The 25,670-nt window shown below is 40.1% G+C and overlaps 1 protein-coding gene across 1 annotated transcript; it reads left to right on the top strand.

Annotated features, from left to right (window-relative positions):
* Positions 1-1,955: 1,955 nt before the first annotated feature.
* SLC38A2 (solute carrier family 38 member 2) lies at positions 1,956-21,909 on the top strand. The gene is made up of 16 exons (XM_050923807.1): positions 1,956-2,354; positions 3,340-3,578; positions 3,937-4,018; positions 4,180-4,295; positions 9,214-9,287; positions 9,394-9,486; positions 9,667-9,748; positions 12,042-12,124; positions 14,075-14,133; positions 14,265-14,444; positions 15,290-15,369; positions 15,464-15,564; positions 16,472-16,596; positions 17,245-17,389; positions 17,508-17,605; positions 18,587-21,909. The coding sequence occupies exons 2-16, from the start codon at positions 3,466-3,468 to the stop codon at positions 18,683-18,685; spliced, it is 1,530 nt and encodes a 509-aa protein (XP_050779764.1). The 5' UTR covers positions 1,956-2,354; positions 3,340-3,465; the 3' UTR covers positions 18,686-21,909.
* Positions 21,910-25,670: the final 3,761 nt, after the last annotated feature.

Here is a 25,670-nt window from a genome sequence, read left to right as displayed (position 1 = left end):
CGCAGGCTCCTGCCCCCCTGGCCTGGGCGTTGACTAACGCGTCACAACGCCAGGGAGGCGAGGCCAGCGAACACCTCTTCTCTCGCTTGCTGCAGTTATGGAAAATTTTTAGAACCTTGGCCCCGCCCTCTTCCTCCTCCTCCTCAACCCCCCCGCCTCCGAGTTCACCCCCCCCCCCCCCCCCGCCTGCTCTAGAACTTTCGGCGCCTCTACCCGGGCAGGCTGGGATCTAACGGTCGGCTCGCGCCGTCGGGCTGAGGCCCCGGGTCTCGAGGCGCAGAGTGCCTGAGCTGCTCGCGCCGCCCTGCCGGGGAGAGCCGCGCGCGGTCGGCCACTAAAGAAGCGCACACCTGAGTGTAGCAGCTGCGCCTTAAATCCGAGCGCCCCGTGCCCGTGGGGATAGGACACCGCCCCCCTCATCCTGGCCCGCGCGGGGCCACGTGTGGGCCGAGTTCGGAGCGCGCGGGGCTGCTGTGCGTGGCGCTCCCGGGGATGTCCCCATTGCAGCCCTGACAAGGGGGGCGGGTGGGGGAGGGCTAGCATACGGCGTGCGGCTCAGACGCAGGAAGCTAGCCCAGCCAGCACACAATCCCCTCCCCGGCTCTTACCCCGTAGAGTCGCCGCACACACGTGCGCCCCTCCCCGGGCAGGGGGCTCCATCCGCTTGCACACAAGCACCGCATGCTGCATGGCCACCCGTGCTGCAAATGCACGCACCCATCGGCCTCCGGCTCCGGCGGCTGGCAAGGAATTAAAGGGATACCTCGCGGGGGGCAGCGCACGTTGCACTGGCAACAGACTGTCCCCCGCTTCCAAAGGCACCAACCTCGCCACTCACGAGGGGGGGACTTTCCGCAAATCCCTCTCTCGCCCTCCTAAGGCCGCTCGCTAAAGGCGTGTGAATTACAGTGGAACATTTGTCTGCATCCCTGCACGGGGGAAAGATCGCGAAATCCCCCCACCAACTTCCCAGAGCGGGGAGAGGAGCCATAGAATAAAATCCATGCCCAGCCCTCCCTGGAGAGGCGGTAATGCTTAGAACTGACCCTCACCCCGCCACAACCTGCCTACATCGTAGCGAGAGCAAAACCCTCCAGCTCTCACTAGGGGGAAATAGTAAGGCGTTGGCTGAGGATAAGGGTGTTGTGTCCCCTTTCCTGGGCCCCTTAAAAGGTGTGAGACCCAGGCGAAGGCCTTGGAAAATATTCCAGTGACGCAAGCCTAAGGGTTCCTTTTAAGCTCCAGCTACCATCTGGACTTGTATGTCTCTGCACCGCATCATACGTTACAAATAATAAATGACAGCAGTAGGACCATGGGACGGATCAGCTTTCACCTCGGCAACCTTCGCATCATTGTAACATGACACAAACACTAAAAAGGGGTGACTGGAAACAGTGAGAGTCTGGGGATCACTCACAGTGATAGACGGGGGAGTCAGCTACACCCAATTAAATGGTCCTGAAATCAAATAATCTGTAAACTGCAATTGGCAAGTGCGAATTTCTTTACACCAAGGAATTCTTTACAAACAGCCTCACCCCACCTCTGTGAAGTAGGATTTTAAAGATGGGGGAAGTTAAAGCCGCAGAGCTTTCAGTAATGAATGATGTCCTTGAAAGAATGATGGTTATTGCATCATGCACTCACTGAACCGCTCTGTACCGCTAGTGTTGTGAGGTTTCATACATTGATGTCAGGCCCTTTTAGATCCTCTGAAATAGGTGAACACAAAGTAGGGGTGGTATCTCGTTTGGTGATGGGGGATTAGTTAAGTACAGTCTGTCTGCAGTGTTACATCAGTGCTAAATAATGTTCTCTTGGTATTTCTCGTCGATGGAGGAAGAGGTTTAGAAGTAACAGCGCCTGAACGGCATCTTCAGCCGAGCGAGAGAGGAAATGAGCCGGGGGCGTGGCTACGGGGCTGGTGTTGGTATACAAAGGAAAGGCGGCACATTGCTGTGTATGTTGGTGCCTCGCCCTCTCCTCCCCCCGCGCGTCTCCGCAGTCCGCTCTCAAAAAGCAGAGGCAGCAGAGACATTTTTCAGACCTGTAGCAACGCCGAACGCGAGCAATATCTGGCTGCCCGGCAGGGATAACAACACTCCTTCCCAAAGCCACATGCTTCTCCTACTCAGCCGAGGGTTTGAGTAGAAGGGGAACCTTCATTTTTTTTTGTCTCGTGTACCAGTGGCTTGTAAACGAAATTTTGATACTTTTATTTATATTTTTTTTACTTTAAGGATTGTGGTTTTTTTGTTTTAAAAACATCTAAAATTATCGATTTAGAAAAAGATCTCGTCGGTATTCTGAAGATTTCAGAGAGGAAATCCTCGGTTTTCAGCTTCGCCAAGGTAACGTACTGTGCTTTATTGCTCGCGGGGTTGAGGGGTCTGGGCTTTAAATCGCTGAGTGGGTTATTGGTGCCTTCAGTTAAGATCAATATTATGTTTCTGAAACGATATTTAAAAACCCCTGCGAGGGATTTTCTGTGTATGAGAGTGGGTCAGACGGACGTAAAATCTCGTCCCAGCTGCTGCTTCCTTCCAAGGTTTAAAAAAAAAAAAAACTCACTTTGCTGGTGCAGTCTTGTGACTGATTTGCATTTTTTCCCAATTTAAACTGCAGGGATCCCATGTCCCTGGATGGGGGGAGGGAAATAGAAAGCAGGGAGCAGTATGGAAATGTTTGAGAGGAAGGTTAATCAAGAGTGAATATGACAATCGCACATGGATGTTGCATCAGTTTTCTTTTCTGGCACAGGAAGGGTGGACTGGAGGTATTTCTCTTTCACACACATAGTACACGTGTGTGTGTGTGATCAAATACATCTATGTGTAAGGATATTTTATTAATATAACAAATATTTTTCATTGTAGTATACTGTGGGTACTTCTCCGTTATAAATCTTAATGTGAATATTATAGTTTTTTCATTGCAATATGATTGGTCTCCATGTAAGTTATGTAAATTGGGTGGATTTGATCATCAGATATAACTGTCTTCCTAGCAGCTGAAGCGTGTGATCTTGATTTCAGTCTTTTGCTTTTGTGTATGCATGAAAGAACATGTCTCAGAAAGCCCAACGTACATACACAGACCCTTTCCTATGCAGGTCACATCTTTGGCGTGTGCTTGGGTGTTGTAGTTGAAGATTTATCTTTGTTCTCCACTGTAGTCAGTATCTTGTACTTTTCCTCTCCGCCCCTCCTCGGCTGGTACTTTTCCACTCGCCTGGCTGGCGATGAATCAGCCCCAGAGCAGCAGCAAGCAGCCGCTCTTCACGTGACCGGCTTGATAGACCACTGCAGTATTGACGTTTCCTTTTTACCTTCACAGGCAAGGCAAATCCACCGTCCAAGGACAAAAGAGCGAGCTCAGTGGAGACTGCCACCGAGGAGCAGTCATCAGGCCAAATATTCCCCACTTCATCTGATACTGGGAAAAGCTAATTAAATTCCCATCATGGACAGAGCAGATGTGAGCAAGTTTAACATCTCTCCAGATGAAGACAGCAGTAGCTATAGCTCCAACAGCAATGACTTCAATTATACATATCCAACCAAAACACCCATGAGGTCAGAAGGATTTTGCATTGCTCTTAGTTTTGTTTCTATTTGTTAATATTTCTACAGTACTCTAAAGGTGTGAAGTACATTATGTATAATAAAGTACTCTTTTAAAATGCCTTGCAATATATTAATGTGTTTAATGTTTTTATCTATTAGAAATATAGGAAGTTGAATATACAAAATTTTGTATAGTCATTTTGCAGATGACAGATTATGTAGTTAGTTTTTGTTGGATGATTTGCTGGTTTTCTAATTCCCTTTGAAACAATAAAAAACAGGAACAACTAACTTCTTAAAGGCAGTTAACATATAACTGGTTCATTATAACAATTAAATATGCATTTTATTTATTTTTTTCTTACAGACCTTGTGTAGACAGGGATCCAGAAAATCAAAATTTCCTGCTTGAATCCAATCTTGGAAAGAAGAAGTATGACATTGAATATGTAAGTATGCCTAACAGTTTTAAAATTAGCACACTAAACAATTGCTTTACTTTCAAACATTTAACCCTGAAAAGTGGAAAATGTTCATTTCAATTCAAATCTAAAGCACGAATAAATCACCGGTTCTCTATTAATTATTAGCTTTTCCTTCCCTTACACAGCATCCAGGTACTACTTCCTTTGGAATGTCAGCGTTTAATCTGAGCAATGTTATTATGGGTAGTGGCATCCTTGGACTTTCTTATGCCATGGCAAACACTGGAATTATTCTTTTTGTGTAAGTATGTTTTGGTTAATTAAAAAAGGCTCTTCTGCCATGTATCTGTTAATAGACAATATTAGCGGTATCCAGTGTAATTGTAGCTCTGTTGGTTCCAGGATATTGGAGAGGTAGGTGAGGTAATATCTTTTATTGGACCACTTTCTGTTGGTGAGAGAGACAAGCTTTTGAGCCATATAGAGTTCTTCTTCAGGTCTTTGAAACAGTTACAAGCCTTGTGGGTAGGCACAAGTAGTAAATGTGATGTAGCTCAACTTTAACTAGGTTTTCATATGGTCTCACATGACCTTCTCAGAAGCAAACTAGAGAAATATAGTCTAGGGGGCATGGAATGTATTCAGGGGGCGGGAAGGGAGAAGCTTTAAAAGAGTAGCAGCTGCTGGCTGGGTGTGCCTTACCTTGATTGACGGCGGCGCTGCCTTCAGAGCTGGGCATCCGGCCAGCAGCCGCCACTCTCCACTCTGCCTTCCAAGCTGGGCAACCAGAGAGCGGTGGCTACTGGCCAAGTGCACAGCTCTGAAGGCAGTGCCGTTGTCAGCAGCAATGGAGAAGTAAGAGTGGCAGTGTCATACCTTTCTACTCTAACTTCTGCATTGCTGCTGGCGGCAGCACTGCCTTCAGAGCTGGGTGCTTGGCCAGCAGCTGCTACGCTCCACTCTGCTTTCAGAACTGAGTGGCAGTATATGTGCTTGTGGAGTGGGGGAGGAGGAGGGGTGTAAATGACTACAGATATAAGCAGGAGTGGGAGAGAATCAAATAAGTTTGAGAACCACTGGGCTAGATGAACCTATTGCAAGGCGGGTGCACAACTGGTTTGAAAATGGTATTCAGGGAGTTATCAGTGGTTCACAGGTCAGGCTGGAAGGGCATGTAGAGTGGAGTCCCACATGGATATGTCCTGAATCCAGTTCTAGTCAATATCTTCATGGATAATTTGGATAAATGAAATGGAGAGTACATTTACAAATTGTGTGGACAATACCAAGCTGGAAGGGTTTGCAAGTGCTTTGGAGGATAGGCTTAGAAGTCAAAATGATCTTGACAAACTGGAGAAATGAGCAGAAATAAATAGAGTGAAACTCAACAAGGACAAATTGTTCCTTCCTAAGTGGAGTACTTTCAATCAGTTCCACACATTCAAAATGGGAAATGACTACCTAGGAAGGATAGTGCAGAAAGGGATTTGGGGGTCATAGTGGATCACAAGCTAAATATGAGTGAATAGTATAACACCGTTGCAAAAAAAGCAAACATCATTCTGCGATGTATTAGCATGAGAAGTAATTCTTCTGCTGTACTCCACACTGATTAGCCTCAACTGAAGTATTGTGTCCAGTTCTGAGCATCACATTTCAGGAAAGATGTGGACAAATTGAATGAAGTCCAGAGAAGAGCAACAAAAATGATTAAAGGTCTAGAAAACGTGACCTACTAGGGAAAGACTGAAAGAATTGGGCTTGTTTAGTCTGGAGAAGAGAAGGCTGAGGGGGAACATAAGTTTCCAAGTACGTAAAAAAACTGTTTTAAAGAGACGATTGATAAATTGTTCTCCTTATCCACTGAGGACAGGACAAGAAGTAATGGGCTTAAATTGCAACAAGGGAGATTTAGGTTAGGCATTAGGAAAAGCTTCCTAATTGCAAGGTAGTCAAGAAGTGGAACAAATTACCTAAGGAGGTTGTGGAATCTCTATTATTGGAGGTTTAGTGCATGGCATGATTTTTTTTCTTTTTTTTCCTTGCTAAGAACTTTTATATACCCTTTTATTTATACTTACTACTAATATTTTTTAATTAACAAAGCTGTGCCATATAGTAAAAATAGCAAAGAGGCATTTACCTGCCCCTTTTATATGCCAATTCCATGCTCTAAAGAGGTTCTGTAGTAATTATGATAGCCTACCATGTCTTATGCTGGTGACATCTCTTAGGAGTTAGTGTAGACAAAAAAGTAAAATAGGTAGGAAGAAGCAAGTTTAAAGTCAGTTATTTGACTAATTCAGCACATTATGCTATAATCAGTTCATTTAAAAAAAAAAACACTTGTAGCTAGCAATTTAGCAATCATAGGTGCCATAGTGGTTTAATTCATTATTTTATTTTTTTTATCTCTAGAGTGTATTCAGATATATTGCTACTGAAATAAGGCTACACTAGTTCACATAACATCACAAAATTAAGTATGATTATTAGTCTAGATGCAGAAGAGCACAGGTTGCAGTAGCTAAGACGTTACTGAGAGTGCATGGCTCACAGGATTAATAACAGTATAAAAAGCGTTTAATGTCTAGCTGTTTGGTTCACATCTGGCCCAGGCTGATAGTGACTTTAAATTTTTAACATAATAATTATTAGGTGGATTATATGAACTGAGCTGGTGGTATGTACTGGAGAAGTGTTCTCAGTGTGTGTGCTTGGCAGTTTCCGCATAGAAGCCAGGAACTAAATGAGCGCACGGACTACACTAGGAGTTCTCACAGTAATTTTTTTGGTGGCCTCAGAGCGTGGCCACCAATTCTTGCTAGTGGCCACTCTGACAATTCTTCCTAAATTTCCTAATTAACTTTAGGAAAAACAAATAAATATGCACATCTACATGTCCAAATCATAGTAATTTATATATGTAGGGTTTGGGCTGTTCTGTTTTGAGCAGACTCAATAATATACATTTGTCTCTCTTCTTTACTGGACTGAAAGATGATGAAGGTGTTTTGTTTGTTTTTGCCTTTTGGTTGCTTTGTTTTGAATTGCTAACTAGTAAGTCTGCTTCTGTGAAAAGTGATATTAGCTAATATCACTTTTCACATCAGCACACTTTATAGCTAGTTGGGAGGCAGTGAAAAGTGATATAAACAAACAAACAAACATACAAATACCACTTTTCACAGCAGACTTACTGGCAAGCTGGGGGACCAGTTAAGCCCTGGATGGGGAGGTAGTAGGGAACAGGGGGTGATGGTGGGGGATGGGAGGGGTCCAAAGCCCTGCAGCTGGGGATCAGAGCTGGAGGACACAGTAGGGGCCAGGAGCAGTGGACGGGTGGTGAGCCCAGAGCCAGGGCCAGAGCCTGAAGCCCTGCTGCAGGCGGGGGACGGAACCTGATGTCATGCAGCTGGAGCCTGCAGTTTGCCACCCCAGGCTGAAGCTGGAAGTCCGAGTCCCGTCACCCTTGGGAAAGTGGGGAACTTAACTGGCTGCCTGCTTCTCTGGCATTTGCAGCTCCAGAGGGGGGCAGGGCCAAACCCCAGCGGGGGGGGCCTGCTTTGTCACCTAGCCACTCCCCACTCCCCTAATCACTACCCAGGAGGCTGTGGCTTCAAGAAAATCTACTGGTGGGAGCATTTGAGAAACACTGGACTAAACTACCTTGTTACTCTGATAAAGTGGCCATTCTAAGTCTGAGGTAGTGTTGAAAAATATATCTATTATCTATGTTTTTTGTAGTACCAAACATTATAATCTGTACGCTCTTTCCAGTACTGCTTATGACCGGTGAACAAATAAGAAGTCCAGTTACCAGTGCATCACTTAATCATTACCTTTCACAATCATGAAAATTTATTTGTATATGATTTGCAGTGTATTCTGCAGTACACTGATGGAGCTGGGTGGAGATTCTTGTATTACTTGTCAACAATATGCCTGATAGCAACTATAGTCTCTCTGGGAACTATTCTTTTAAAGCAGAATGCTTGTATTGGTGTAGGAAGCGGTGTGTTTTTTTTGATTTATTACAGTTTTGTGACGGTGTTTTTTAGCTGCAAAGAACAGTGCAGCTGCTGAAGGGTGTATTCGTTGTGATTCATTGAGAATTTTTAGAGGTTACAAAGAAGCATGTCAATAAAGCATATATCAGAGGGGTAGCCGTGTTAGTCTGGATCTGTAAAAGCAGCATAGAGTCCTGTGGTACCTTTATAGACTAACAGACGTACATGCATCCGACGAAGTGGGTATTCACCCACGAAAGCTCATGCTCCAAGACATCTGTTAGTCTTTAAGGTGTCATAGGACTCTTTGCTGCTAATAAAGCATATGTAGTTCTAATAGAAACTATAAGAAAATTAGACAACTTCTGGGAGCCATTAACAGTCTCTGTTTAAGCACAGGTGAAACAACATAAATGTTAAGCAAAGAAAACTGACCTGCATTCAGATCATTTCCATGTATATGAATTTTAAAACAAACCGTACTGAGTCACGAGCTCTTACCATTTTCTAATTGTCCATCCATACTTTACCAGTCAATTAACTGTTTTTTGTATCTTGCTTTCCACCAAAACATCACATACAGCTATAAGGTGATTTGTTTCAGACTTCAGCAGATTTTCTCACCTAGTCACAAATTACATCAGTCACAAGTCTAGTATTTCAGAGATGAACTAGCTGTGATCTAATTACCTAAGAATATGAGGGGGAAAAGTAAGAATAGAAAAACAGCTGTTACAGAGATACAAAATAATGGTGTCCTTTTTAAAATATTTTTGTTAAAATAATTTGTCGGATCAATCAAAAATATATTGGGTCTGATTCTCATTTATACTTGCACCTCTCTAAGGCCCCTTTACACTATTAGAGTGATGTAAAGTCGATGTAAGTATCTAATCCTACTTCACCAGTATCTAGTATAAATGAGAATTAGGCCTGTTGACAAAATAATGAAAATAGGTAGGTGTACCTTCCAATGTGGATTTAAGTATGATGTCCTTTCATAAACAAGCACTGATTGATTCATACCTTCTCAGCTAGCATTGGAACTTAAACGTTTTTTTCTTAATTATTGTTTCATTTCACTGTATTTTGATATTGGTTCTTATGTTCTATCTTAAATCCTTCCTATTCAAATAGCTCACTTAATATGGCTAAACTAAATAAATGTAAGGTTGTCTAAAATTTTTTTGGCTTTTCCCCCCCCCGCAGGATTCTCTTGGTGGTAGTGTCAATATTCTCTTTATATTCAGTTCATCTTCTCCTAAAGACTGCCAATGAAGGAGGTATGGTAAATTCTTATTATTGTACAAATAGTTATTACTAACTTCATATTATCTTTTTCCTTTGTAAAATACAGCTTTTCAATTGATTTATTTTGTATGTTTGTAGGATCTCTATTATATGAACAGCTAGGAATGAAGGCATTTGGTTTGGCTGGAAAAATTGCAGCTTCTGGATCAATTACAATGCAGAACATTGGAGGTGAGGGTTTTAAAAATATGTACTGTAGATTGTAATGTCAAATAGTAAATACTCCCTCTCCATTCTCGGACTTTTTTTCACATATCTTTTTATTAATTTTGTCAAGTAAAGTTATGAAATAAGTTTTTATGTCATGTTCCATCTATATTTTTAATGATTTATAATGTTGTTCACCTACAGCTATGTCAAGCTACCTCTACATAGTGAAATATGAGTTGCCATTGGTCATCAAGTCATTTATGAACATCGAAGAGAACACAGGGTAGGTGATAGAACTCCTCCTCATCAGAGAAACTATTAGTAGAAACAGAAATGGACAACGTATACATTCTATATGAAGACCTCCTTTGGTACATCTTATTCTAGCTCCTTAATCAGAGATAGGGCTCTGTTAAGCTCCAGTAAGTGGTTTTTTCCTACCCCTTGGGTGGTCTATTTGACATGGATTTAGCCTCTGCTGGTAAAGATGTTAGCAAAATATAAGTATTCAATCATATATAGAAAATAGTTATGGAAAGAATATCTGGTAAGTGCTAATGGCTGTGCTGGTCAAAATATTGCTCAATAATGAAATGAAAGTTTTTAATAGGGTCATAGCTGTTATCTCTAATGTATTTCAGGAAGCTTAGACAGATAAGAGAGTTTTCAAACATTAACATTGTGGGAAGTATTCTTACGTTTATAGTAAGCTGCATTTCTACAGTGATTCTAGTTAATATTTGCTTAAGGACAAATATTCAGTTAAGTCTGTGGCAATTTAAAAACACCAGGTCATTGATTACAGTGCATGTAGTGATTTAAGATATGCTGCCTACATCCAAACTGTGCATCTACATAATCCATTAATCCACACAGAAATTCCATAACTTCTTAACTTTGCACATCATGATTTCCTTCACGTGGGCATCACCAGCAATAAGATGCATTCTGATGAGAAGTGCTGAAGGCCTTTGATATCAGTGTTTTTTGTTTTGTCTGTTTTTTTACTCAACAAAACTTTTTTCTTGTTTTAAAAAAAGACAAGTGGCAGTACATTAACTTTTATCTTACAGATGTCTATATCACACTAATTTTGAGAATTTATAGTATGTTTTGGGTTTTTTTTTTTAATTCCAAATAAAGTAGCTAAAGAAATGGTCCAAATTCTTCTCTCATTTGCATTGGTATGAATCCAGAGTAACTCCGTTAAAATTAATCCAGATTTACACCAGTTTTCAGAATTTAGCCCTTAATGTTCAAACCAGTAAAGGCTTTTAAGATGGATTATTTGCTCAACAAAGCTTCTTTGCTCATCCAAAGATTACATCTGGTTTAAAAATATCTCCTGTTATGGATCAGCTAGTACTATTTCCAGTATTAACAGTGGGATAAAGGCTACACTATTATTCCCACAGTTGAATACCCATGACCAGTTTTGCCCTGTTACTTCTTTGCACTGAAGTTACATCTACTTTACACTGAGAACTGAATTTGTCCCCCCAGTGTTTCAGAGGAAGATGCTCCCAATACACCTGACAAATGACTGATTACTTTTGCCTATTGAAAGAAAAAGGAAACACAGGAGGGGGTTCAGGGAAGAAAATGTCTATTAAATTTCCCTTGTGGTGATATTCTTCCATATTTTTTCAATTGCGATGGGCCACATTTGCCCCTATGGAACCGAATGAAATCTTCCCTGTGTCCCAGGTGAGAGGCAGAAGGCCAGGGCCAGCCATGCAGAGGCCATGTTCTTGGCACTCTCTCTCTGGCTTTTCCCCTAGCTCCCTGGCAGCATAGTAGAGTCACATTACCAGAGATTTCCCCTGGCTCTTCAAAGCCTCTCTTAAAGGATGATCTCCATCCCAGATGGGGCATAGTGAGAAAGATAATGCAGCCTCAGGGTTGGGGGCTGGGGAGCAACAAAGAGACAAAGGCCCAGATTCACTTAGGCAGCTACCTCCCATTAGAATTCAGGGACATAAGTACCTTTTGTGAATTTGAGCAATATGCATTTTTATTTCCACCAGCCTTGTTATTCACCTGACCAACCCACTGTCTATCTCCTGTCTCTTCCCCCCCAACCATGTATACACCTATCCTGGCAGAAGACACTGAGGGAATGGGACATTGTAGGAGGGAAGGTGATGGCAGAATCGCCTCAATATAGTTCTGGGAGGTGTAGTTCTTTTCCGTCCCCCTGCCCCCTTGTGGTGTGATCCTTCCTGACTTGGATAGTATTCTGAAGAGTAAAGTTCAAATAGTATATCTGAATTTTCGAATTTTGAGCATCTAAACCTATTTCTCCCATTTATTAGGTTTAAAAAATATATTTGAAATACTGCTATTTCAAGATGTATCTTCAATATCCCCTTTTATACATTTTTTTTTTTTTTTGTGAAATTATCACGACATAGTTTTATTCTCTGGTAATGTATTGTTACTGGATATTTTATCTTTTACTTATATTTGTTTCTATAACACACTATTTTTTTGTAAGGATTAAGCTGTAAGCACCATTGTTGTAAAAATGCTTTGATACTTATATAAAATTCTCTTCTTTTTTTTTTTTCTTACAGAGAATGGTATCTTAATGGTGACTGTTTGGTTGTGCTGGTGTCTATAGTGTTCATTCTTCCTTTGTCACTGCTGAAAAATTTAGGTAAGCAACTATTCATTTAAAGTAAATGTGGAAACATAAGTTTGATTGGTTGTTAACATGTGGAAGGCCCAAATATGGGAGCTACCTCCACATTACTGATCTCTTGCCAGGTGAATGCTGGGAGAACTGTGCAAATGCTCTCAGTCCCTGAGGAGAAGAACAGGACCTCTCTCTTTAAGAAATAAATGAGGGCTACAGAGTGTTTGTAGGGTATAAGAGGAAAAGAGAGTGGGTGAGGACAGGATGGGAAGCCTGCAGTTCCACTGTCTTTGACTGTGATCTTGTCAGATCTCTGTTTATGCAGATTTGACCTGGTCAACGTATGTGCTATGCACATTTGAGGAAAGCATAGATGCTTTGCAAAATGATGCTCATGATTCAGTTGGTGGAATACTTTCTCTGAACCAATACAGAGTGAATACCCCACATGGTGCTTGACTCGATAACCCACCCTATGTTGTAGAGGACTATGAACTGAAAGTGGCATTTTTCAGATAAAATAGAGGACCAATTTCTGCTCCCACTGAAGACCATATCAAAATTCCCATTTCACTTCATTGGAAACAAGATTAGATCTATTAAGTGAAGCTTCTGACTACTTGTGGTCATCAGTTACCACATGGTACTCTTTCAAGAGTGGGGATGTTAGCCCTTGTGTCCTGACCAAATTTCATTTTGGGTAACTAAATTTTCCCTGCAATTTAAATTGGAAATAATAATTTTTGTTGTTGTTTGGGGTCCTAAACTGTTGTATTGCTGCCTAGTTTCTTAGCAGAAGTGGCTGCACGTCAGTGATCTATATAGGTGGTTTTTTAAGAAAATGGAAAGTGGTGGGTTGTTTTTGATTTTGTGATTCTTTGGGTGAATAAATCTATAGGAGATCCCCAGGGCTTGTCTACACAGTGGGCTAATGTGCTTTATAAGGTGTTTTTTTTAGTGAGTACTAATGTGCTCTGCATTGATTGGGCCATATGCATCCTTCTGGTGCACACCAGCAGGGTATACACAGACCAATTACTGCAAAGCACATTCATGTACTTCAGAAATCATACCCCTATAGAGTCATGATGACTGAGAGCTTGTTTTCACTGTACCAGTTAGCATACTTGAATTACTCAACTTACTTGAGTGAGGCCTAGTCTACGTGTAAAAATTAGATTGACCTAGCCATGTTGCTCAGGGCTGTGAAAAATTTTGCACCTTGAGCACCATAGTTAGGTCAACCTAACCCTAATGTAGATGCAGCTAGGTTGAGAGAAGAATTCTTCCATTGACCTAATTTTACCACCTCCTGGAGAGATGGATTAATTACATCAATGGACAAACCCCTTGGGGGGTTGCCAGGTTATTACATGGGGGTTGTGAGCTGTCAGCCTCCACCCCAAACCCGCTTTGCCTCCAGCATTTATAATGGTGTTAAATATATTAAAAAACGTTTTGGTTTTTTTTTAATTTATAAGCAGGGTTGCACTAAGAGGCTTGCTGTGTGAAAGGGGTCACTAGTACAAAAGTTTGCAAACCACTAGTCTACACTATGGCACTACAGCAGCACAGCTGTGCCAGTGTAGTGTAGGAACAGCCTAATAGTGACCACAGAGTGAAACAACAACTGTGTGAGTTTGATTAGCAGCACAGTCACTGGATTAGCAATTGCTGATGAACTGCTGCATCCTCCAACTGTATTACTAACTCCAGTGACAGCAGCTGCCTCTTAATAGGCCAGCTTGCTCAAGTTTAAATTTAAAGTTTTTAAAACCATGTAATTTGAGCTAGAAATCTTCGGGTGTGGAAGGAGGGGCAGAACTCAAGTTCTATCGCTTGAGCTAACACTGCGTGAAAACAAGCGATGAGACACTTGTAAATTACAACATTTTGTAATGTTTAGCAAATAAGTGGGGAAAATAGCAAGGCTGTAATTAAAATGTTGTTGTTTCTCTTTCTTGATGACAGGATATTTAGGATATACAAGTGGCCTTTCCTTAATGTGTATGGTCTTCTTCCTTATTGTTGTAAGTATAATTTCTCTGTAGATTTACAGTGCTTGTAATAGTGCATTTCAAGTGAGATTTCATATGATTTCAAAGAGCTTTGTTATTTTTAACTGATACAGTATGACCATGTGGTATGGTGGTATTTTTAGGTAATTTGCAAGAAGTTCCAAATCCCTTGTCCTTTGGGATTGGAGTATGACATGATGAACACAACTCTGAATGGCACATTGGCACACCTGGCAACTGCTGCACCTTTGCATGGAACAGCACAAAACATGACTAGTGATGATGACATGTGCAGGCCAAAATATTTTGTCTTCAACTCACAGGTAAGGTAGCATATACAAATGGCATTCTCACTATTAAAAATAAAGAGGGAGAACAAACATTACATAGAAATGTGGTCATTTTTGCTTACATAATTGCCAAACCTAATATTTTGGAGGCCATTAATTATGTCACAATCCTGAAAGGCATTGTGCACCTCCTGCAAAGTGGGGCTTCCTTAACTTTTATTGAGCTCAAGATGAGATGAGGGTTTCCAGCCTCTCCTGGGAGGCAGTCAGCACTCCTCATGGTAAGGCAAAGCACTTAAGCACATGTTTAACTTTAAACATGTGAGTAATCCCATCTGTATTCTGGAAAACAAATAATTTACCAGATTAAGTTGCACTGGTGCAAACCTCTCACCAGTAAATGGATTTTGCACTGGTGTAACTGTAATGATTGAAAAGTCTCCATTGACTTCAGTGGGCTTTGGATCAGCCCCTAAAGGCCAAATCCTGCAAACCTTTACTCACACATATACCCCTAGTGATGGAAAATTTCATGAGAGGAATACTCATATGAGTAAAGATTTTCAAGATCAAGCCTAAAGATTCAATCCAGCAAGGAGCTGAGCACCTCTTAGGAGATGCAGAGTGTATTCAACTACCATGGGCTTAAGTGGGGCTTGAGGATTCTCAGTATTGGGGCCGTTAAGAACAAAAAAGAGAGAGAGAGTTGTAATAACCTTACAGAATAGTTGACTTTTTTAATGGAAAATTGAGACCAATTATACTTTCAATGGAAAGTAAAAATATAAAGTAGAAACCTACTGATGAATTCTGTGCAACAAAGATAAATTTGCTACATCTATCAAGAAGTTTTGTAAAGCATGTTTTATGTTTTTCAGACTGTCTATGCCGTACCAATCCTAACATTCTCTTTTGTCTGCCATCCTGCTATTCTTCCTATTTATGAAGAACTGAAAGGGTAAATGTATAGATTGTATATAACTTTACTATTCAAAAAGAAACAAGCAATATATTGTCACTAAACCCTTATTTCTGTTTTGTTTCTTTAATAGCCGAACCCGTAGAAGAATGATGAATGTGTCCAATGTTTCATTTTTTGCCATGTTTATAATGTACCTACTGGCTGCTCTCTTTGGATACCTGACATTTTATGGTAGTTATTGCCTCTTCTATTTTCTTTTAAATGAAGCATGTCTCCAGAAATTCAAAATAAATCTTGTGGCTTTTAAAATGTAGAGCAAATTAGCATCAACTAATTAATTATTTTTATACATTCACATACAAAGGGGACCAGTGGTCTTATGGCTAAAGTTCAGGACTGGAAGTCAGGCTATTTTAGTGCTGTTTGACACAGACTTGGTGTTATCCTTGACCTGTCTGTGCCTAAGTTTGTCCCTCAGTAAAATGGATTTACTACTTCCAGGGATTGTAAAGCTTATACAATTCATTTATATTTGTAAAGTACTTTGAGTCCAACATTGAAGTTACTATGTAAGGACAAATATAGAAGTGAGTTCATTATGATTCTGAGCCTTAATATGTCTAAGAAGGGAAATGAGCTTGTTTTTTCTCACTGGCCCCTGTAATACTCTTCACAGACCTCTCATAACTGCACATGATTGTATTTTTTCCTTTTCTACTACTGTGCAGAACTTTTCTAAGTTCTGTTCTGTAGCTTCATTGTCTTTAAGGAGTCTACATTTGTATAACTGAGAATAGAATTTGGCTCTAAGAATTTGCTATGATGTTGCCATAGTCTAATAATAAGGTGAAAACCTATATGCCTTTGTCATGCAAAGTCAGTGAGTAGCAGAAAGCAGAATTTGGCCCAGCTGAAGTACATGTGCAAATAAAATGAGTGGTGCTAGGCCCTATGTGTGTCTGTCTCTCTTCCACAAACACACAGGACAATTGAGTTTTTAATTCATTGTAAATTTGTGGAGGGACTGTTCTGTTTTATTTCTTAAGTATACAGGGATATTACCATTCTGTTATGTCTTGCTGCAGTCTTGTGAAGAGTGTGCTATTATAGTTCAATTAAAATGCCATTTTCTTTATAGGAAATGTTGAAGCAGAATTGCTTCATACTTACTCTGCTGTCCTGGGTGCTGATGTTATTATTCTTATTGTGCGTCTGGCTGTACTTATGGCTGTAACCCTTACTGTACCTGTAGTTATCTTCCCAGTAAGTAATCCTTTTTTATTCTGTGTGTCCATCTTAGCCAGTAATTGGGTACCTTTTCTTCCTCTCTGGCTGTGGACTAATAGTAATATTAAATTAATTGGGCAAGTACAGTTTGCTAATTTCTAGTAATTTTTTAACTTAAAAAAATTGTTCTATATAACAAGTCTGCATGTGTGCTTTTTACTCATTTAACTGAATCGGAATAATTGAAATAGATGATAGGCATCAATTTAGAAAGTAAAACATTTTTACATAGAGGGGTCAAAACCTTTTATTTTTATTAATTTATAATAAATATTTTACCCTATATCATTTTTCTATATTCAAGTCATTTTAAAAAAAATCAGATAAAAGTAGTGTTGGGTACTACACCTGTTCCTTAGTCCCTTTACCAATTTCTTTGTTTTAAATGGTTTTTAGCTAGGTTTTTTTCTCTCTCCCCTGTTTATAAACACCTATATATAAAAACTGGAAAACCTGTTTTTCATAAAGAGCTGTCAAATGGATAAAGTCAAGTGCAAAACAGAGAAACCTTTTTCTCTCTAATGTCTTACAAAAACAACTGGGATTACTATAACGGTATTAAGTTGACAGTGTCTCTTTAAGGACTTTTGTGATTAATACTAATGTCCTCATTATTTTTTGCAGATCCGCACTTCAATTACACAGCTGTTCTGTGCAGAGAAGGAGTTCAGTTGGTTACGTCACAGTTTAATTACAGTTTTTGTTTTGGCATTTACCAATGTTCTCGTAATCTTTGTCCCTTCCATTCGAGATATATTTGGATTCATTGGTAAGTTTTTGTATATTCATTCAGGGTTTTGTTTGTTTTTCAAAATCAGAACAATGTCTTCAAAAGTCTAATGAAACACTGTACTTATTTCAAAAAACTTTTATTATTATTAATATAGGTGCCTCTGCTGCTGCCATGCTGATCTTTATACTTCCTTCTGCTTTCTATATCAAACTAGTGAAGAAAGAACCTCTGAAATCAGTGCAGAAGATTGGGGTATGTGTAGAAGAGTATTTTCATTAACATGCTTTCATCACTGACTGGCTCAGAGCAAGGGTTTTAGTTTATTCCTTTATAATCTAAGGATTTCAGAATGTCTGTGATCTTCTTCATTGATGAACTAGCAGTAACTAGTAGTGTCTATTATTCTAACAAGCAGTAGTTTCATAGGCAATTGTAACTGGAGAGAGAGCCACCAGGAAGTTATTTCTGCATACTTCCCCATGTGACCTCTCCAGTTGTCCCTGCCAACTCCAGAGGTGACAACCAGGATTTCATCCTGAAATAGTAAATTGTTAGTGGAAATTAAATAGTGGTGGAAATAATTTTATTTTAATTATATACAGCTATTGCACCATTACTTGACACTAAAGTAGTGTGAATAGAAATGGAGCACATTTTGTCTATTTTATAACAAATAATAGAAATAGAGGGAAAGTGCCTGATAAATATTTAGTGGACTGTATTCAACAAAATATCTATTCAGTACTGAAACTGCTGTATAATATTATACAGCCTCACTGGCCTCTCTCAAATATTTCTTTAAAACCTACTTCTCTCGGTTACTCTCAGAGCTGACCTCCTCCTGATCACTTGGGCCCTTTGCTCAGTGTTGCTGCTTCTGATCTTAGACATTCAGGTTCAGATTCCTAGCTTGCGAAGCCAGGCATAGCTCCATTTAAATCAATAGAGCTATGCCAGTTTACACCAGCTGAGTTTGTAGCCTGCTATATTAAAAATAAATTTATTAATCCATTTTAAAAAGGCACCAGAGCATGTGAAAATCAAAGGTTATCTCATTCTCATTTACTATAATCTTTGTTCTTCTTTTTTATTAGTCATTCCTTATAGTGTTCTTTGACTTATTTAAGATTAGTCACTCAGGACAGGCACTTACCTGTTTATGTCAGGTATACATTTTGTAGCTGAAGAAGAAAATAAAATGTCTGAAGTGAATTTTATATTTTCTCTTTCCAGGCTATACTCTTCCTGGTGAGTGGCCTGTTTGTGATGATTGGAAGTATGATCTTGATTATTATGGATTGGATCCATAATTATGCATCCGGCGGACATTAACTGGCATGATTTAATCTCGAATACTCCAGCATTCACTGAAATATCTACTGAGAAAGAAAATGTACCTAGGTTTGCAATTTTGCTTCCTTTAAAATGCAGATTCTTTGATGCTGGTTCTTCTGACTGTAGAATAAGTGAACTCTTGAAAAGAAACTATTCTGCATGATGGAAGTGGATATTAACATCAAACCACCTGAGTCTCTGGCTGAGGGAAGTGACAATTTTATTCCATTCCAGAGAATGGACACAACTCTCTGTAGAATTTTATCAAGCCATGTTTGGCTTTCGTCATTGTTACTTGGGTATTTTATTATTTTACTTGAATGTGCCTAATGGAACCATTTGATGTGAAAAATAACTCTTAATTTACAGCAAAGTGTTGATATATCTAATGAGAGAGAGAGGGGAAAAAACACTATTTTATGTACCAAACATTCTTATGGACCTCAAAAGCATGATTTTTTTTTAATTTAAATTGTTTTCTTAAAGTCAAAATGTATCCCAGTGACACAGAACCTGTACAAACATTTAATCTGTGTTCTAAATTTAATACAATTTTCCCTTCTATGGAGGCATAATTATACTGACTTTTAACCAATTTGAGTAGGTCAAAACTCCGTAACTAAATAGAAACAGGGTTTGTTTGTTTTTTCAGTGAAACTAAGATACTCCAAAATTTAATCAAAGAAGTCATTGTTGATATATCACAAGTCATTGTACGTAATCAACTAGAAATATCATAGTTTTAAAAAATGGCAATCTGACTCAAGTTTTAATGCTTTTTAACAGTTTCAGGTCATCAGAATGGGTGATGTTTAAAATAAACTTTTATACAGTGAAGAGCTCATAAAGATCTTGAGAGTTCTCCTCTTGAGGTTCTCATTAGTGCAATTGGGTAAAACAGAGTGGTTGGTTGTTCTGATTCAGTTGCAGCTATCTACCAGATCACACTGGGTCATATCATGCCAGTGATATACAAAACTCTCTCTCTCTTGAGATTAATGGGGGGGTTCTGCTTCATGATAGCATATGGCCCACTGTCAATTATGTTAGGGTTTTTTGGCCAGTCTTTCTTGATCTTGCTGCACCATAAAAAAAAAGGTCCTGCTATAGTTTGTTTATTGTACAGTTTTTACAAACTGCACAGTATTTGTCAATTTCTCATCCACTGTTGGATTTTAAATTACTTGATTATTTTTGTTCCGATTTTGTCCATGTTAAAAGCCTAATACACAAACTGCACCAGTATTTGGTGCTCAATACAAGTTCTCTTCATATAGGCAACTGGGATTCCTCATTAAGTTGATACTGTATAGTAGTTTAAACAAAACAAAAATCCTCATGAACTGAACAGTCATCTTATACTTGTTTGCTTCAGAAATAGATATGTTTTGTTTGAGTCCTCACTAGCTACCAAAACAAGTGCTATGTTTGTGATTAGCTGTCTTGTTTCTACTGCATGTTTACTATTTATTCCTATCCCAGTTTGAAGAGAAATGGTACCTGCATACGAGCACATTTGACTTATCAGCAGGCTCTTTCTTAGACACCACGCTGGTGGGTGCAGTATAAGAACCTAGACAGAGATAATAAAAGAGTGTGTCATGGTACTTTTTTGTTCAACTATATTTGGCATAATGTTTTTAAAATCTGATATACAAAATTCAGTTTAGTAGTTGGGTCAGAGGGAACAAACAATGGCATGTAATCAGTTGATTAAACAGCACTGAAGATTTTGTCTCAAAAGCCAGAATCAATTCTAGGTAACAATCACTATTTGGCAGATGATGCCTGTCTTTCTCCATAATTTTAAAATCTATGAAAAATTGCAGATATTTTGATTCATACTTCTGACTAAAATTACCAATCGCCACATCTGTAGAAAACATAATGAGAAGTGAGAGTTTTCTCTCATAGTGCTTGTTTGATTAGTCCAGTGGTACTCAACTTTCAGTTAGCACTTTGAACTGATCAGTGCTTCTCTTACTGGGACTCAGGAAGAGGATGTGGAGTTCAGATCAAAGGCTCATTTATTTCTGATCTAGGGATCAGTGATATGGCAACTCTTCTTCCTCTTCCCCACGCACAGGGAAAGCTGGAGGAGGATTTAAAATGTCCTCTCCCTCCAAGAGTTTATAGTGTGTGTGGAAGATGAAGAGATCCCCTTTCCAGCATCAAAGGGAGCAAAAATGAATCTTTTCCTTCTCTGCAACCGGAAGAAAGGGGGAAATCCTTCAGTCACTGTCAGGGGAGATAGGAGGGGAAGATGTTACATGATAGCACCTCATTGCATTGTATCAATACATGTTATTGAGTCTTGCAAATTAATGCAGCAATGTCTGGATGTTACATTGTGAGTCAGTTGTTCTCTGAAGCTCCATTTGATGACTAAGTAGCTCTTCAGCTGTTAAACTTGAGTACCACTTTGCTAGGTAGTTTTCTAATATATGAATCTGCTGCAAACCTGTCAGTTTAGAGGTCCGTAAAGAACATACCAGTGGAAATAAGCAGCTTCAGTATTAAACCACTGTATTGTCACCTTGTTTTTACGTTGCTGTCTTCCATGATATTTCAGTCATAACTGTAATGTTATTTATAGAACATTAATCAATTCAAACTAAAACCTATTTTTCAATATTTATGATAGTTATGTACATAAGCTGTATGTGTCTATATATAATGTAAATATATTGTGTATATAATATAGGTTTGGGACTTTGGGTATATGTATATATTCCTCTGTCATTATTAATGGTTATTGCATCATTTCAACGAGTTGTTCATGTTGCACATATGTGCAACAACAGTCAAGGGAAAGTTTCTTTACAGAAAAATGCTATGCTTACAAAAACTGAAATAGTATGTTACCACTCAAGATGTAAGAACACAAGAACATGAAAGATTTTATTTATTACAAATGTAAGTGTTACAATAAAGAGGAGTCTTTGGGGTCCATAAAGAAGTATAGATCAGGTACAGATTTTTTTCATACAGTTTATCATGGATGTTATAATTTCCCAAATGCAGTGACTAACAACTTCTTTTACAGTCTAATGTATCTGTTACAGGTGTTGTACAGTACATCTTTGTATATATTGTGTATATATGCCCACTGTATTGTTAGAGGTCAACAATTCAGCTACAGTTGTTGGCAAAGAGTGTTACACAGTTTCAATGAAACATTGTATGTTTTAACTGAATTAAAAATAAATAAATAATCCTTAGCAATTTTGTTTTTTCTTGGGGGGCATGAAGAGGTGAAGGAATTACTATCAACTCAAAAGCAATGTACAGCACAAAGGGGATTTAATTCTTTATCTGTTTGACATTGCTTGTATTATATATTTTTTTTTCAGAAGTGTTCACAGTAATCTAATAGAATTATGCAGCATTTGACTTATGAACAGACTCTCAGGAACCACTGATGAGCATGATACAAGAACCTAGACAGAGATTATCAAAAAATACTCATGGTATTGTGTTCAACTATATTCATCCAGTATAATGTAAAATATCTGATTTATAAAATTTCATATAGTAGTTGGGTTGGAGGGAACAAGTAATTCCATGTAATCTGTTGATTAAACAGCACTGAAGAATGAATCATGCAAGGAACATACCTCTATTACGGTAGCACTTAAACCTATCCTTGACTGGAATCCTATAGTGTTAGGAGCTGTATATCCTCAAACCACTCACTACATCCTTGCCAGTGTGGACATCACCTCCCTATACACCACCATCCCTCACCATGACAGCGTCGCTGCATGCCTCAAATACTTACAAGATACTGTACAACACTTAGAAACCCACCGTAAATGAATCACCAAATATCCATTTCATCCTTACACACAACAATTTCACACTTAACAGTGCACTTTGTCCAAACCATGGGAACAGTCATGGGTACTAGGATAGCTCCCGCATAAGCCAACCTTTTCGTGGGTCAACTTGAAGAATTTCTGGGAGAAGGTACCACCCAACCAACTATGATGAATTGATATTTTCATCCTCTGGATGGACAAATTAAACTCTCAGATTTCCAGCACAACTTCTACAATCACCACCCATCCATCAAACTCTCTAGAACACTTCAACATCAGCATCAACAATGGAACCCTATTAATGACTACATCCAACAAACCCATGGATCACCACACTTAACCTCCACAGATCCAGCAATCACCTCAGACACACCAAGGCACTCAGATAACACAGAATTTGTTCCAAAGAGCAGTTTGGGGTACACAACACACTTAAAAAGGCCTTCACTAAACAAGGACGTGCTGCCAGAGATGTAGATTGGATGGATCATTCCATGCTGTGAACACCCCATGAGAACCTGCTTCAATATGGGGAGCAGTGGGGGAAATCTCAGTAACAACATTCCCTTAGTTGTCCCCTGCCAGCCCACACTGGAATCTGTGGTATCATCAAACAGTTACAAACCATATTTGATGGGGACTCACATCTGAAAGAAATATTTCTTGAATGCCCTCTTCTGGCCTTCAAGCAACCCCCCAACTTCACCAAGCTCATCATCAGAATTCACAGACCAAGTCACACCAACTCAAAGCAGCACTAGCCCCTGCAGACATATATCCACTGCTCTGATGATAAATACCTTTCAAGATTCATGGGTTCTAGACATACCTATCACAACATGTGGTGTACCTTATCCAGTGCATCATGTCGCACATCCACTGTGTGGGTGAAATCAGACAATTATTCTCAAATGATACAGATAAATGCTTAATGACAAAGACACTATGTCACCCATGGACAAATACTTTTCACAAACAAACAACTTCATATCTGACCTCTCAGTCCTCATCCTCAAAGGAAACCTGCACAACACTTTCAAAAAGTGAGCCTGATAATTTAAATTCGTAATGATGATAGAAACTAAAAATCATGGACTCAAACGAGACACTGGTTTTAAGGCTCCCTACAACAATTTGTAACACACCACGCTGCCTGCTAACCCTTAACTGCCCACTTCATTTTAAGCAGTCTCCTACAGCATGTGTGAACCCCTTATGCTTAACAATCTATCCCAACTTCTGTTTTGCTCAGACACTTTGGTTACCTTTCGCAGACCTGAAGAAGAGTTCTGTGAAGCTCTAAAGCTTTTACCTTCCACCAACAGAAGTTGGACAGTAAAATATGTTAACTCTCCTACCTTGTCTCAAACATAATAAAAGACAGTCCTGCTCGAAAAAGTTCACAGTCTAAAGCCATATTCCTGTAACTGGAGCTGCAGGAGTAGAACCCTGTACCTGTGCAGAGCTTTAGGGCTTTTACATTTCTAACAAACTGGGTTCTGCCAAATGAAGACATATGGAATAATATCCAACTCCTCCTAATATCCAAGTTTGCATCCATCCATCCATTCATGCAAATAAGAATGTACGAATGGCCATACTGGGTCAGATCAAAGGTCCATCTAGCCCAGTATCTTGTCTTCCAACAGTGGCCAATGCCAGCTGCCCCAGAGGGAATGAACAGAACAGGTAATCATCAAGTGATCCATGCCTTGTCTCCCATTCACAGCTTCTGGCAAACAGAGGCTAGGGTCACCACCCTTGCTCATCTTAGCTAATAGCCACTGATGGACCTATCCTCTATGAATTTATCTAGTTCTTTTTTCAACTCTGTTATAGTCTTGGCTTTCACAACATCCTCTGGCAAAGAGTTTCACAGGTTGACTGTGTGTTGTGTGACAAAATACTTCTTTTTGTTTGTTTTAAACCAGCTGCCTATCAATTTCACTTAGTGACCCCTAGTTCTTGTGTTATGAGAAATCTTACTTCCCAAATTATAACAATATATATAATAGTGTATGTGTAAAAGAAAAAGACTTTCAACTTTGATGCCATAACATTAGGGCCGGTGCAAGGATGTTTCGCGCCTTAGGTGAAACTTCCACCTTGCACCCCCCGCGCCCTCGCTCTGAGGCGCCCCTCCCCGCAGCAGCTCGCCCCCTCCACCCTGAGGTGTCCCTCTTGCAGCAGCTCCCCACACTCCACCCACCGCCCCGAGGCACCACCCCACCCCAGCTCACCCCTGCTCCAAGCATGAGCACCCTGAGCATGGCGTCGCTGCTTCACTTCTCCCGCATCCCAGGCTTGCGGCGCCACAGCTGATTGGTGCCACAAGCCTGGGAGGCGGAAGAAGTGAAGCAGCTCACCCCTGCCCCACCTCCTCCCCAGCACGCCATCCCTGCTTCACTTCTCCCGCCTCCCAGGCTTGCGGTGCCAATCAGCTTAGGTGCTGCAAGCCTGGGAAGCGGGAGAAGTGAAGCAGGCATGGTGTGCTTGGGGAGGAGGCGGGGCAGCGGTTAGCTGGAGTGGGGAGTTCCCCTGCGTGCCACCCCCCCCTCCTTACTTGCTGCAGGCGGCCCTCCCCGCACTCCCCTGCCCCAGCTCCCTCCGCCTAAATGCCAGCGGCGACCAGGGTAGCCGAAGATCCGGCCGCTGCGGTAGCTGCCAAAGAAAATGGCACCCTCCAAATCCTAGCGCCTTAGGCAACCGCCTAGGTCTCCTAAATGGTTGCACCAGCCCTGCATAACATACAGCATATTCTGTATATTATCACACACACAGAAGAAGTTAAAAGAGCATTATTAAATGGTGCAAAGTCAAGCACTCAAAACATAGGAAATGCCAGAATTAAGGTTGTGTGAGCAACTTTATGTGCATTATGATGCAATCTTTAATTACAATACTATCATTTCCACAGAATCCCTGCCACATTCAATGCAGAGGATGGATGGTGCTCCTGTGTAGCTATTTAGTATTTTGTTCCTTCTTCATTCAAAGTATGGCCCAAAGTCTTATTTATTGCGTACCCTTCAAACCCTTCTCTGAAGATAGAATTATTTATTTTTTGAGCATTGTCCCTATGGGAGATCCACTTCAGGTGTGGATAAGTCCCATGGGCCTTTCATTGGAGATTTTCAGAAGCAGTGCCCATTCAGCCTATA

Source organism: Gopherus flavomarginatus, chromosome 1, assembly GCF_025201925.1.
Source record: "Gopherus flavomarginatus isolate rGopFla2 chromosome 1, rGopFla2.mat.asm, whole genome shotgun sequence".
NCBI classification, from domain to species: domain Eukaryota; kingdom Metazoa; phylum Chordata; order Testudines; family Testudinidae; genus Gopherus; species Gopherus flavomarginatus.
This window is presented reverse-complemented; position numbering and strand designations above follow the sequence as displayed.

Coding starts and splice junctions, on each gene's coding strand:
- SLC38A2 (XM_050923807.1), top strand. CDS start 3,466: ATGGACAGAGCAGATGTGAGCAAGTTTAACATCTCTCCAGATGAAGAC. Junction 9,487..9,666: donor TACAATGCAGAACATTGGAG/GTGAGGGTTTTA, acceptor GTTCACCTACAG/CTATGTCAAGCTACCTCTAC. Junction 16,597..17,244: donor TACCTGTAGTTATCTTCCCA/GTAAGTAATCCT, acceptor TATTTTTTGCAG/ATCCGCACTTCAATTACACA.